Source organism: Coregonus clupeaformis, chromosome 30 (assembly GCF_020615455.1).
Source record: "Coregonus clupeaformis isolate EN_2021a chromosome 30, ASM2061545v1, whole genome shotgun sequence".
NCBI lineage: Eukaryota > Metazoa > Chordata > Actinopteri > Salmoniformes > Salmonidae > Coregonus > Coregonus clupeaformis.
In genome coordinates this window covers 8611019-8625199 of record NC_059221.1, presented here as the reverse complement: position 1 = coordinate 8625199, position 14181 = coordinate 8611019, and the positions used below count along the sequence as shown (strand labels likewise).

Below are 14181 nucleotides of genomic sequence, written 5' to 3'. Positions count from 1 at the left end.
GATAGTCTCACTGGTGCAGCTGTATAACTTTTTGAGCCCACGATCGACTTGCAGAAGGAGGTGTTTAGTCCCAGGATCCTTAGCTTAGTGATGAGCTTTGTGGGCACGATGGTGTTGGATACTGAGCTGTAGTCAATGAACAGCATTCTCATATAGGTGTTCCTTCTGTCCCGGTGGGAAAGGGCAGTGTGGAGTGCGATTTGAGATTGCGTTATCTGTGGATCTGTTGGGGCGGTATGCGAAATGGAGTGGGTCCAGGGTGTCCGGGATGATGGTGCGGATGTGAGCCATGACCAGCCTTTCAATGCACTTCATGGCTATCAACGTGAGTGCTATGGGGAGGTAGTCATTTAGGCAGGTTACCTTCGCTTTCTTGGTTCCAGAGTCTGGCTGATCTGGTCTAGACCTGGGTTCAAATACTATTTGAAATTGCTTTAGCCTGTCTGGAATGCCAGATGGGTGAGGTTTGCAGTGTTGTGACTACTCTATTTGTTACCTTGCGCCAGGCAAGCTCAACAAAGCCCAGATAATGTATTTTAAATGTATTTTTAAAATGGTATTCGAAGCCAGGTCAGCTCTTTACAGTATATGTTTAAGCCATACTGTTTAAGCATTATAAATGGTCAAAAATCTAAAATGCTTCACCTTTGTGAGCTACATCATAGAAGAAACAACAAAGGATGGGAAAGTCTCAGTTTCTTGGAGGCAAATGGGATGACTGTAGTAGTGGAGTTGGGGGCAGGGACAGTGTTAAAAGTGTGGCCCCATTGTGACGGTGTTGGCTCCTGTGTGTTTGGTCCTCTGCAGGTGGATGAGGAGGTGGCCCGTGTGGCGTCCATGCCAGCGTGGCGGAGGGACATCATGAAGAAAAAGCTTGATGAAGAGAAGTGAGTGAGGGCCTCCACTGTCACTCCACTATCTGTTCACTGCTCTCTGATTTGTCCTCCCTTCTGCCAATTTCTCTGGTTGTTTATGTCTGTTTGTCTTGGTTAATGTTTACTTTCTTTTTTTTTCTATATTTTTTTCCGCCCTCAAGTTCTGATGGGTGGGTTGATAAAAAAATCATGTAGATCATGAAATGTTTAGAGTATATAGCTACCTACTGTATAACCACTATACACATTATTTCCTGTAGTCATTAAGTGATGTAACATTTTGAATGCCATGCATTAACACTGTAATTACTTAAATTCCCCTTTGTGCTTACCTACTCCGGGTCGGGCAGGGAGCAAGAAAGGTAAGAAAACATTCTATTACATTTTCATTTATAATATGCCACATAACAATAGTTTATCATTAGCTAGGTTTCCATCCAATTTGCGACCGGTTTTCATGCAAATATTTTAAAATCTGCATCAAAACAATATGCGCATTTTCCCACCAAACTGATTTGTTGCGGACAAAAGGTTGTGTAATGAAAAAAGATTCCAACGTACCAAATAAAATAAGTTAAATGAGTGTCCATCGTATTTTCAAATCTACAGATTTTTTTTCCCGTAAACAATGTTGTGTTATATAGAGAATGTGCCATCAACATGCAACGTATTGCTGAATTTTTTTTCAAAATACAATTCATCTTGATGTTCTGGTGCCGTTCGGGCAATTGAAAGTCTAGCTTTTTTTGTGGAGGAATGCAACTTTTTTTCTGGGTGATTTGGATGTTTTATGTGTTTTTGTATTTTTATTTATCGACAGTATGTGTGTATATATACAGTACCAGTCAAAAGTTTGGACACCACCTACTCATTCCAGGGTTTTTCTTTATTTTTACTATTTTCTACATTGTAGAATAATAGTGAAGACATCAAAACTATGAAATAACACATATGGAATCATGTAGTAACCAAAACAGTGTTAAACAAATCAAAATATATTTTATATTTGAGATTCTTCAAATAGCCACCCTTTGCCTTGTTGACAGATTTGCACACTCTTGGCATTCTCTCAACCAGCTTCATGAGGTAGTCACCTGAAATGCATTTCAATTAACAGGTGTGCCTTCTTAAAAGTTAATTTGTGGAATTTCTTTCCTTCTTAATGCGTTTAAGCCAATCAGTTGTGTTGTGACAAGGTAAGGGTGGTATACAGAAGATAGCCCTATTTGGTAAAAGACCAAGTCCATATTATGGCAAGAACAGCTCAAATAAGCAAAGAGAAACGACAGTCCATCATTACTTTAGGACGTGAAGGTCAGTCAATACGGAAAATTCCAAGAACTTCGAACGTTTCTTCAAGTGCGGTCGCAAAAACCATCAAGTGTTATGATGAAACTGGCTCTCATGAGGACCGCCACAGGAAAGGAAGACCCAGAGTTACCTCTGCTGCAGAGGATAAGTTAATTAGAGTTACCAGCCTCAGAAATTGCAGCCCAAATAAATGCTTCACAGAGTTCAAGTAACAGACATCTCAACATCATGTGTTCAGAGGAGACTGTGTGAATCAGGCCTTCATGGTCGAATTGCTGCAAAGAAACCAATACTAAAAGACACCAATAAGAAGAAGAGACTTGCTTGGGCCATGAAACATGAGCAATGAACATTAGACCGGTGGAAATGTGTCCTTTGGTCTGGGTCCAAATTGGAGATTTCTGGTTCAAACCGCCTTGTCCTTGTGCGACGCGGTGTGGGTGAACGGATTATCTCCACATGTGTATTTCCCACCGTAAAGCATGGAGGAGGTGGTGTTATGGTGTGGGGGTGCTTTTCTGGTGACACTGTCTGATTTATTTAGAATTCAAGGCACACTTAACAAGCATGGCTACCACAGCATTCTGCAGTGATACACCATCCCATCTGGTTTGGGCTTAGTGAGACTATCATTTGTTAATCAACAGGACAATGACCCAACACACCTCCAGGCTGTGTAAGGGCTATTTTACCAAGAAGGAGAGGGATGGAGTGCTGCATAAGATGATCTGGCCTCCACAATCCCCTGACATCAACCCAATTGAGATGGTTTGGGATGAGTCGGACGGCTGAGTGAAGGAAAAGCAGCCAACAAGTGCTCAGTATATGTGGGAACTCCTTCAAGACTGTTGGAAAAGCATTCCAGGTGAATCTGGTTGAGAGAATGCCAAGAGTGTACAAAGCTGTCATCAAGGCAAAGGGTGGCTATTTTAAGAATCTCAAATATAAAATATATTTTGATTTGTTGAACACTTTTTTGGTTACTACGTGATTCCATATGTGTTATTTTATAGGTTCGATGTCTTCACTATTATTCTACAATGTAGAAAGTAGTAAAAATAAAGAAAAACCCTTGTCCAAACTTTTAACTGGTACTGTGTATATTTAAATGATATACACTACCCTTCAAAAGTTTGGGGTCACTTAGGAATTTCCTTGTTTTCCATGAAAACATACATGAAATGAGTTTGAATTGGAAATATAGCAAAATGCATAGGAAATGTAGTCATTGACAAGGTTAGAAATAATGATTTTTAATAGAAATAATAATTGTGTCCTTCAAACTTTGCTTTAGTCAAAGAATCCTCCATTTGCAGCAATTACAGCCTTGCAGACCTTTGGCATTCTAGTTGTCAATTTGTTGAGGTAATCTGAAGAGATTTCACCCCATGCTTCCTGAAGCACCTCCCACAAGTTGGATTGGCTTGATATGCACTTCTTACGTACCATATGGTCAAGCTGTTCCCACAACAGCTCAATAGGGTTGAGATCCGGTGACTGTGCTGGCCACTCCATTATAGACAGAATACCAGCTGACTGCTTCTTCCCTAAATAGTTCTTGCATAGTTTGGAGCTGTGCTTTGGGTCATTGTCCTGTTGTAGGAGGAAATTGGCTCCAATCAAGCGCCGTCCACAGGGTATGGCATGGTGTTGCGAAATGGAGTGATAGCCTTCCTTCTTCAAGATCCCTTTTACCCTGTACAAATCTCCCACTTTACCACCACCAAAGCAACCCCAGACCATCACATTGCCTCCGCCATGCTTGACAGATGGCATCAAGCACTCCTCCAGCATCTTTTCATTTGGTCTGCGTCTCACAAATATTATTCTTTGTGATCCGAACACCTCAAACTTCGATTCGTCTGTCCATATCACTTTTTCCAATCTGCCTCTGTCCAGTGTCTGTCCATCTTAATCTCTTCTTTTTATTGGCCAGTCTGAGATATGGCTTTTTCTTTGCAACTCTACCTAGAAGGTCAGCATCCCGGAATCGCCTCTTCATTGTTGACGTTGAGACTGGTGTTTTGCGGGTACTATTTAATGAAGCTGTCAGTTGAGGACCTGTGAGGAGTCTGTTTCTCAAACAAGACACACTAATGTATGTGTCCTCTTGCTCAGTTGTGCACCGGGGCCTCCCACTCCTCTTTCTATTCTGGTTAGAGCCAGTTTGCGCTGTCCTGTGAAGGGAGTAGTACACAGCGTTGTACGAGATCTTCAGTTTCTTGGCAATTTCTCGCATGGAATAGCCTTCATTTCTCAGAACAAGAATAGACTGACGAGTGTCAGAAGAAAGTTATTTGTTTCTGGCCATTTTGAGCCTGTAATCGAACCAACAATTGCTGAAGCTCCAGATACTCAACTAGTCTCAAGAAGGCCAGTTTTATTGCTTCTTTAAATCAGCACAACAGTTTAACTGTGCTAACATAATTGCAAAAAGGTTTTCTAATGATCAATTAGCCTTTTAAAATGATCAACTTGGATTAGCAAACACAACGTGCCATTGTAACACAGGACTGATGGGTAATGATAATGGGCCTATGTAGATATTCCATAAAAAATCAGCCGTTTCCAGCTACAATAGCCATTTACAACATTAACAATGTCTACACTCTATTTCTGATCAATTTGATGTTATTTTAATGGACAAAAAAATACCTTTTCTTTTGAAAACTTTTCTAAGTGACCCCAAACTTCTGAACGGTCGTGTGTATATACAGTGGGGGGAAAAAGTATTTACTCAGCCACCAATTGTGCAAGTTCTCCCACTTAAAAAGATGAGAGGCCTGTAATTTTCATCATAGGTACACGTCAACTATGACAGACAAATTGAGAAAAAAAAATCCAGAACATCACATTGTAGGATTTTTTATGAATTTATTTGCAAATTATGGTGGAAAATAAGTATTTGGTCACCTATAAACAAGCAAGATTTCTCACAGACCTGTAACTTCTTCTTTAAGAGGCTCCTCTGTCCTCCACTCGTTACCTGTATTAATGGCACCTGTTTGAACTTGTTATCAGTATAAAAGACACCTGTCCACAACCTCAAAGAGTCACACTCCAAACTCCACTATGGCCAAGACCAAAGAGCTGTCAAAGGACACCAGAAACAAAATTGTAGACCTGCACCAGGCTGGAAAGACTGAATCTGCAATAGATAAGCAGCTTGGTTTGAAGAAATCAACTGTGGGAGCAATTATTAGGAAATGGAAGACATACAAGACCACTGATAATCTCCCTCGATCTGGGGCTCCACGCAAGATCTCACCCCGTGGGGTCAAAATGATCACAAGAATGATGAGCAAAAATCCCAGAACCACACGGGGGGACCTAGTGAATGACCTGCAGAGAGCTGGGACCAAAGTAACAAAGCCTACCATCAGTAACACACTACGCCGCCAGGGACTCAAATCCTGCAGTGCCAGACGTGTCCCCCCTGCTTAAGCCAGTACATGTCCAGGCCCGTCTGAAGTTTGCTAGAGTGCATTTGGATGATCCAGAAGAGGATTGGGAGAATGTCATATGGTCAGATGAAACCAAAATATAACTTTTTGGTAAAAACTCAACTCGTTGTGTTTGGAGGACAAAGAATGCTGAGTTGCATCCAAAGAACACCATACCTACTGTGAAGCATATAGGGGTGGAAACATCATGCTTTGGGGCTGTTTTTCTGCAAAGGGACCAGGACGACTGATCCGTGTAAAGGAAAGAATGAATGGGGCCATGTATCGTGAGATTTTGAGTGAAAACCTCCTTCCATCAGCAAGGGCATTGAAGATGAAACGTGGCTGGGTCTTTCAGCATGACAATGATCCCAAACACACCCGCCCGGGCAACGAAGGAGTGGCTTCGTAAGAAGCATTTCAAGGTCCTGGAGTGGCCTAGCCAGTCTCCAGATCTCAACCCCATAGAAAATCTTTGGAGGGAGCTGAAAGTCCGTGTTGCCCAGCGACAGCCCCAAAACATCACTGCTCTAGAGGAGATCTGCATGGAGGAATGGGCCAAAATACCAGCAACAGTGTGTGTGAACCTTGTGAAGACTTACAGAAAACGTTTGACCTGTGTCATTGCCAACAAAGGGTATATAACAAAGTATTGAGAAACTTTTGTTATTGACAAAATACTTATTTTCCACCATAATTTGCAAATAAATTCATTAAAAATCCTACAATGTGATTTTCTGGATATTTTTTTCTCATTTTGTCTGTCATAATTGATGTGTACCTATGATGAAAATTACAGGCCTCTCATCTTTTTAAGTGGGATAACTTGCACAATTGGTGGCTGACTAAATACTTTTTTCCCCCACTGTACGCACACATACAGTGCATTCGGAAAGTATTCAGATCCCTTGACTTTTTCCACATTTTGTTACGTTTACATCCTTATCCTAAAATGGATTAAATTGTTTATTTCCCTCATCAATCTACACACAATACCTCACAATGACAAAGCAAAAACTGGTTTTTAGAAATGTTTGCAAATTTATAAAAAAAATTAAAACTGAATTATCACATTTACTTAAGTATTCAGACCCTTTACTCAGTGCTTTGTTGATGCACCTTTAGCAGCGATTACAGCCTCGAGTCTTCTTGGGTATGACGCTACAAGCTTGGCACACCTGTATTTGGGGAGTTCCTTCCATTCTTCTCTACAGTTCCTCTCAAGCTCTGTCAGGTTGGATGGGGAGAGTCGCTGCACAGCTATTTTCAGTTCTCGCTAGAGATGTTCGACCGGGTTCAAGTCCGTGCTCTGGCTGGGCCACTCAAGGGCATTCAGAGACTTGTCCGAAGCCACTCCTGCGTTGTCTTGACTGTGTGCTTAGGGTCGTTGTCCTGTTCGAAGATTAACCTTCACCCCAGCTTTGGAGCAGGTTTTCATCAAGAATCTCTCTGTACTTTGTTTCATTCATCTTTCCCTCGATCCTGGCTAGTCTCCCAGTCCCTGCCTCTGAAAAACACCCCCACAGCATGATGCTGTCACCACCATGCTTCACCGTAGGGATGGTGCCAGGTTTCCTCCAGATGTGACGCTTGGCATTCAGGCCAAAAGTTCAATCTTGGTTTTATCAGACCAAAGAATATTGTTTCTCATGGTCTGAGAGTCTTTAGGTGCCTTTTGGCAAACTCCAAGCAGGCTTTCATGTGACTTTTACTGATGTCTTCCATCTGACCACTCTACCATAAAGGCCTGATTTGCTGGAGTGCTGCAGAGATGGTTGTCCTTCTGGAAGGTTCTCCCATCTCCACAGAGGAACTCTGGAGCTCTGTCAGACCAAGGCCCTTCTCCCCTGATTGCTCAGTTTGGCCGGGCGGCCAGCTCTAGGAAGGGTCTTGGTGGTTCCAAACATCTTCCGTTTAAAAATGATTGAGGCCACTGTGTTCTTGGGGACCTTCAATGCTGCAGACATTTGTAGTACCCTTCCCCAAATCTGTGCCTCGACACAATCCTGTCTCGGAGCTCTATGGACAAATCCTTCGACCTGATGGCTTGGTTTTTGCTCTGACATGCACTGTCTACTGTGGGACCTTTTATATAGACAGGTGTGTGCCTTACCAAATCATGTCCAATCAATTGAATTTTCCACAGGTGGACTCAAAGTTGTAGAAACATCTCAAGGATGATCAATGGAAACAGATGCACCTGAGCTAAATTTCGAGTCTCATAGCAAAGGGTCTGAATACTTATGTAAATAAGGTATCTGTTTATTATTTTTAATACATTAGCAAAAAAATCTGAACCTGTTTTCGCTTTGTCATTATGTGGTATTGTGTGTAGATTGCTGAATTTATTTATTATTATTTTATTTTGGGGGGATTTATTTAATCCATTGTAGAATAAGGCTGTAACGTAACAACGTAGGAAAAGTAAAGGATTCTGAATACTTTCCGAAGGCACTGTATATGTGTATATATAATGTTTATTTATGTTGTATTATACAGAGCGCATTTGAAAATGAGACCTAGGTTTCAATGTGTCTTCCCTGTTAAAATAAAGGTTAAATAAAATAAATAAATAACTTATTTCATCTGTAGCCTAATAAACTGTATGCTTTCCCGAGTCGTAGTGGGACCACACAACATATAATTGCGTGACTCCATGTTTACTTCTATATGATGGTTATTATATCAATATTTGCGCAAAAAGGCATTTCCACCGCCATTTCTCACATAATACATTTTATAGACAAAGATCCCACATTGCATATTTTGCTTGGTCAACTTTCCAAATGTGGACAGACAAATTTGCTGTATCCATTAGGCCTGTTGTGAGATGTTTTATCCGACATGTACATTACTCACATAAAAAGTTTGTATGGTAACCTGGTTAGTAGTGATGCTATATAGCATTTAGATTTTTTGTTTCACATGGACTGAAAAGTTATATGAATTTGAGATCAAGGTTTCCAACTACTGGTCAGTAATTGTATTAGGATAATACCCATCATTTTATACATCCCCCATACCTGCAAAGTTATTTCATGAAGCAGTCAAACTCTCATATAATAAATATCCTTAAGACTTCATCTAAAATGGATCAACTAGAGGCAGGCATGTTATTGTATTGACTCTTATCAGCCCTCAAATGTTGCTGCCTTTTTGATACAATAGGACAGTCAGTCATTGCTGATTGTTAATCAGAGTTAGCTGACTAACTCATTGATCTTGCGGCATGAAATACGGCACGTTTAAAAGTTAAATCATCCATAAGGCAGAAGTCTATTTACCTGTAATGTATGTTTACCAGGTAGTAACCAGTTGTAGGAGGTACCAAAAGTATTCATTGTTACCAGACCTGGGTCAAATACTTGAGCTTTGGTTTTCCCGGTACAATGGAACCAATAGAATAGTCCCAAAAGTTTAAACTCCCAGCTAATTAAAGCACATCTGGCCTGAAATCCAGAATCTGTTTTGTGCTTACATTCCACTCCTTGTACTCTGTGTCATGCCAAAGAAGACAAGGAGTGGAATTATAGCTAAACAGACTGGTGCCCAGGCTAATTGTGACCTTTTTATTCACACAACAGGACCAAACCGAGCGAGCTGTACTGGGCTAGCCTGGTAACGCATGCACCATAGTTGCTGGAAATGACCATGTAAAAAGAACATATCAGAGACAGCGCAGTAGGGTTCAGGTTGGCCTTATAGTGTGAATCAGGCAATGGTTTCTTAATACCAGCTGAAACAGTCACACATTGAATCACACTGACACCTTGTATTCACCTTCCCTCTTATTGGTGCACTCAGAAAAGAGGAGGAGCGAGCAAAAAAGGAGAAGGAGAGCGAGGAGAAGACCGAGCAAGAGCGACTAAGGACCATGGGTTACGACGAGAGCAAGTTGGCGCCATGGCAACGGCAGATCATTCTGAAGAAAGGGGACATAGCGAAACAGTAGATGGCACCCCCATTTCCTAGCCCCCTCCAACTGCCTCCCCGTCCAACCCTCTGCACCATCGCTGTCAACCAACCAACCAGCCCCCAACCCAACTACTACCAATATCCGCTCCCAAATCCCCTCCCATACCCAACCCTCACCCCACCCCCTTCACACCCCACGCCAACCAATCCCCACCAACCAGTTTTCCACTAGGTAACACAACCACGAAGTCAGATTCCACAGCCACAAAGGCAAAATTAGCTACAAAAATTTGCTTTTTGGTCTTAAATTAAGGTTAGGCATAAGGTTAGCAGTGTGATTAGGGTTATGTTTCAAATAAAAGTTAAATTAGAGAAATTGTAGAAATGGGCAGGGTTTAGCCATAATTATGATTTTGTGGCTGTGTTAACTAGTGACGACCCACCAACCAGGACCATGCCACCTCCCAACATGCTTTAAAGCTCTGCCATCCTGAAATGGTGTGGCCGCATCAAGGTCCTGTGGACAAAAACTGTACGTATCGCAACGTTAGCGGTGTCTGATTCAAAGGACTACATTAACACGTTGAATAGATGCTCCTACCCCTTTTTGTCCTGTCAAAACAGTGGCTAAAAACTGTACGTATCCCAACTGTATGAAGACCCTTATTCTTGAATCATATACGCTAGCTTTGCTTTACTTTACTTCACATTATTTAACATGACTCTTTGTAGGAAATTCCCACACAATACCATACATTTGCACAACCTTGCTCAATGTTGATCTGTTGGTCTGTCTTGTTGGGCATTGTGGGAAAAGTTGTCATTGCTATAGGTCCAGCCGTTTTTCCTAAATAGAAAAAATGTCCACGATCTGTTATCAATGCATTTGCTTTACCCACACTTACATTGATAATTGAGGTCTAAAACTAAACTGTTGTAGGCTACTGTATGTTTGCTTTTAGGATTGAAAGTGTCATGGTTAACATAATAAGCAATGGCATTTTGATACTGTATATATCATCTCCATGTATTGCACAAAGACCTATACAGAATCAGGCCATTCTACTTAATGATGCTATTTTTCAGTGAGCCCATCTGAACTGCCAGAGAAATTATTGAAACAGAATTGATAAAGTCCCTCCTGTACCTGTTTATTATTTTTCAGTGTACATGAATATCAAATGGTTTTTAACTGCAACCATAACTGTAATTTAAAATGGGATTATTAATATTGTTAGTTGTGGAAAACTTAATTAAAGTAATAAATAATAACGCTGAACAAAAATATAAACGCAACATGCAACAATTTCAACGATTTTACTGAGTTACAGTTCATATAAGGAAGTCAGTCAATTGAAATAAATTCATTAGGCCCTAATCTATGGATTTCACATGACTGGGAATACAGATATGCATCTGTTGGTAGGGGTGTGGATCAGAAAACCAGTCCGTATTTGGTGTGACGACCATTTGCCTAATGCATCGCGACACATCTCCTTCAGGCGGTTGATTGTGGTCTGTGGAATGTTGTCTCACTCCTCTTCAATGGCTGTGCGAAGTTATTGGATATTGGCGGAATCTATGAAGAGCACACTTCTCCAGCGTGCCAGTGGCCATTGAAGGTGAGCATTTGCCCACTGAAGTCGGTTACAACGCCGAACTGCAGTCAGGTCAAGACCCTGGTGAGGACGACGAGCACGCAGATGAGCTTCCCCGAGATTGTTTCTGATAGTTTGTGCCAAAATTATTTGGTTGTGCAAACCCACAGTTTCATCAGCTGTCAGGGTGGCTGGTCTCAGACGATCCTGCAGGTAAAGAAGCTGGATGTGCAGGTCCTGGGCTGGCATGGTTACACGTGGTGTGCGGTTGTGAGGCCGGTTGGATGTACTGCCAAATTGGAGGCTTATGATGGAGTAATTAACATAAAATTATCTGGCAAAAGCTCTGGTGGACATTCTTGCAGTCAGCATGTCAATTTCATGCTCCCTCAAAACTTGAGACATCTATGGCATTGTGTTGTGTGACATAACTGCACATTTTAGAGTGGCCTTTTATTGTCCCCAGCACAAGTTGCACCTGTGTAATGATCATTCTGTTTAATCGGCTTCTTGATATGCCACACCTGTCAGGTGGATGGATTGTCTTGGCAAAGGAGAAATGCTCACTAACAGGGATGTAAACAAATTTGTGCCCAAAATAAGCTTTTTGTGCGTATGGAACATTTCTGGGATCTTTTATTTCAGCTCATGAAACATGGGACCAACACTACATGTTGCTTTTATATTTTTGTTCAGTTTGAGCATATAACCCTTTTTTACTTTTCAATTAATGTCCTTAAATACTAAGTTATTGTGATCATGGTGAATTGTTTGTGTCTTGTGTATTGTGTCTTATGGATGTCATAATTTACTGTGTTGTCCAACCAAAAGCAGATGTCTCTTGTTATCCAAGAGAATTGAACACTCCACAATCATGCCAATTAAAAAGGAAACATAAAAAACATAATATTTTGCAAATCGCTATGACTTCAACAAGCAAACATGTTTTCTTTTAATGATCTGGAAAATATTAGGAGCACAATTGTAACAGAAGTCTCATCAGCACACTGAATATTGCAAAAGTCCCACAAATACATCAGTGACTCCTGTGTCCTTTATCTGGCTTTCCCCAGTAAACCTTGGAATGTAATATTTTATGAGCAGATCCTTTTACTATAGAAGAGTTCTCTCTCTTTCTCTCTCGCCTCACTCACTATATTTTCAATCCACCTACAGGTTTTTATCTAGGTAAATGTTGTAGTTTTTTTTGTCAGGGGACCAAACTATAGGTAACTCGCATCATCTTTCTCAGAAATGACCACATTGTAGGTTTTGTAGGATGGTGTGCACTGTAATGTTGTGGCTAGAGTTGTTGGACCTCAGAAATGTGCCGGACGTGTCTTTCTGAATGTGTATATAAAACATACAGTATATGGGCATCCCCCAACGTCAGAAAATGTGCTATAGGTTTACTTCATATATATTGGGAGTACATTTTTGCAAGTGTATCAAACATATGTTACATACATACATACATACATACATACATAATATATTATGAAATGCATGGTCCTTGTTGAGAAACTATTTGGAAATATTCAATTCAATTCATTGGATGCCATATGTAAACGTCATAGCCATTAGAAGATTTTCTATACATTTAATACTGTATATAGTAACCCTCAATACTTTGTTGTTTCATTGTTCCAATATTACATGATATTACAGTTCTCAGCCTTGCTTACATAGATTGTTGGTTCATGAATGTAAAACCATATTTTTAGACTGTCAAATGGAAATAAATAGATCTTTACTCACAACATCTGTGTTTAAAATATGTTTTTATGACACTGCAATCTTTGACCTTTGTCAATTGATTTTCTACTACTGCTTTTGTATTTATTATGGATCCCCATTAACTGGTGCCAAGGCAGCAGCTACTCTTCCTGGGGTCTGGCAAAATTAAGGCAGTTATACAATTTTAAAAACATTACAATACATTCATAACAGATTTCGCAACACGCTAAGTGTGTGCCCTCAGGCCCCTACTCCACTACCACATATCTACAACACGAAATCCATGTGTGCTTATGTTATCGTGTGTATGTATGCATGTCTGTGCCTATGTTTGTGTTGCTTCACAGTCCCCGCTGTTCCATAAGGTGTATTTTTATGTTTTTTCAATCTGATTCTACTGCTTGCATCAGTTACCTGATGTGGAATAGAGTTCCATGTAGTCATGGCTCTATGTAGTACTGTGCGCCTCCCATAGTCGGTTCTGGACTTGGGGACTGTGAAGAGACCTCTGGTGGCATGTCTTGTGGGGTATTCATGGGTGTCTGAGCTGTGTGCTAGTTGTTTAAACAGACAGCTCGGTACTTTCAACATGTCAATACATCTCACAAATACAAGTAGTGATGAAGTCAATCTCTCCTCCACTTTGAGCCAGGAGAGATTGACATGCATATTATTAATGTTTGCTCTCTGTGTTCATCCAAGGGCCAGTCGTGCTGCCCTGTTCTGAGCCAATTGCAATTTTCCTAAGTCCCTCTTTGTGGCACCTGACCACACGACTGAACAGTAGTCCAGGTGCGACAAAACTGGAGCCTGTAGGACCTGCCTTGTTGATAGTGCTGTTAAGAAGGTAGAGCAGTGCTTTATTATGGACAGACTTCTCCCCATCTTAGCTACTGTTGTATCAATATGTTTTGACCATGTCAGTTTACAATTCAGGGTTACTCCAAGCAGTTTAGTCTACACAACTTGCTCAATTTCCACATTTATTTATTACAAGATTTAGTTAAGGTTTAGGGTTCAGTGAATGATTTGTCCCAAATACAATGCTTTTAGTTTTTGAAACATTTAGGACTAACTTATTCCATGCCACACATTCTGAAACTAACTGCAGCTCTTTGTTAAGTGTTGTAGTCATTTCAGTCGCTGTAGTAGCTGACGTGTATAGTGTTGTCATTTCTCAAAATAAAATCACATTTTATTTGTCACATGCGCCGAATACAACATGTGTAGACCTTACAGGGAAATGCTTACTTACAAGCCCTTAACCAACAATGCAGTTTTAAGAAAAATAAGTGTTAAAGT

The 14181-nt window shown here is 40.7% G+C and overlaps 1 protein-coding gene across 1 annotated transcript in view; it reads left to right on the top strand.

The window, feature by feature from the left end:
- The window catches only part of LOC121546000 (espin-like), a 121335-nt gene extending 110449 nt beyond the window's left edge, over positions 1-10886 (top strand). The window contains exons 12-14 of the mRNA XM_041856957.2: positions 808-887; positions 1226-1237; positions 9434-10886. Coding sequence (XP_041712891.2) covers positions 808-887; positions 1226-1237; positions 9434-9581 — 240 coding nt within the window. The 3' untranslated portion in view covers positions 9582-10886. The remainder of the gene's footprint in view (positions 1-807; positions 888-1225; positions 1238-9433) is intronic.
- Positions 10887-14181: the final 3295 nt, after the last annotated feature.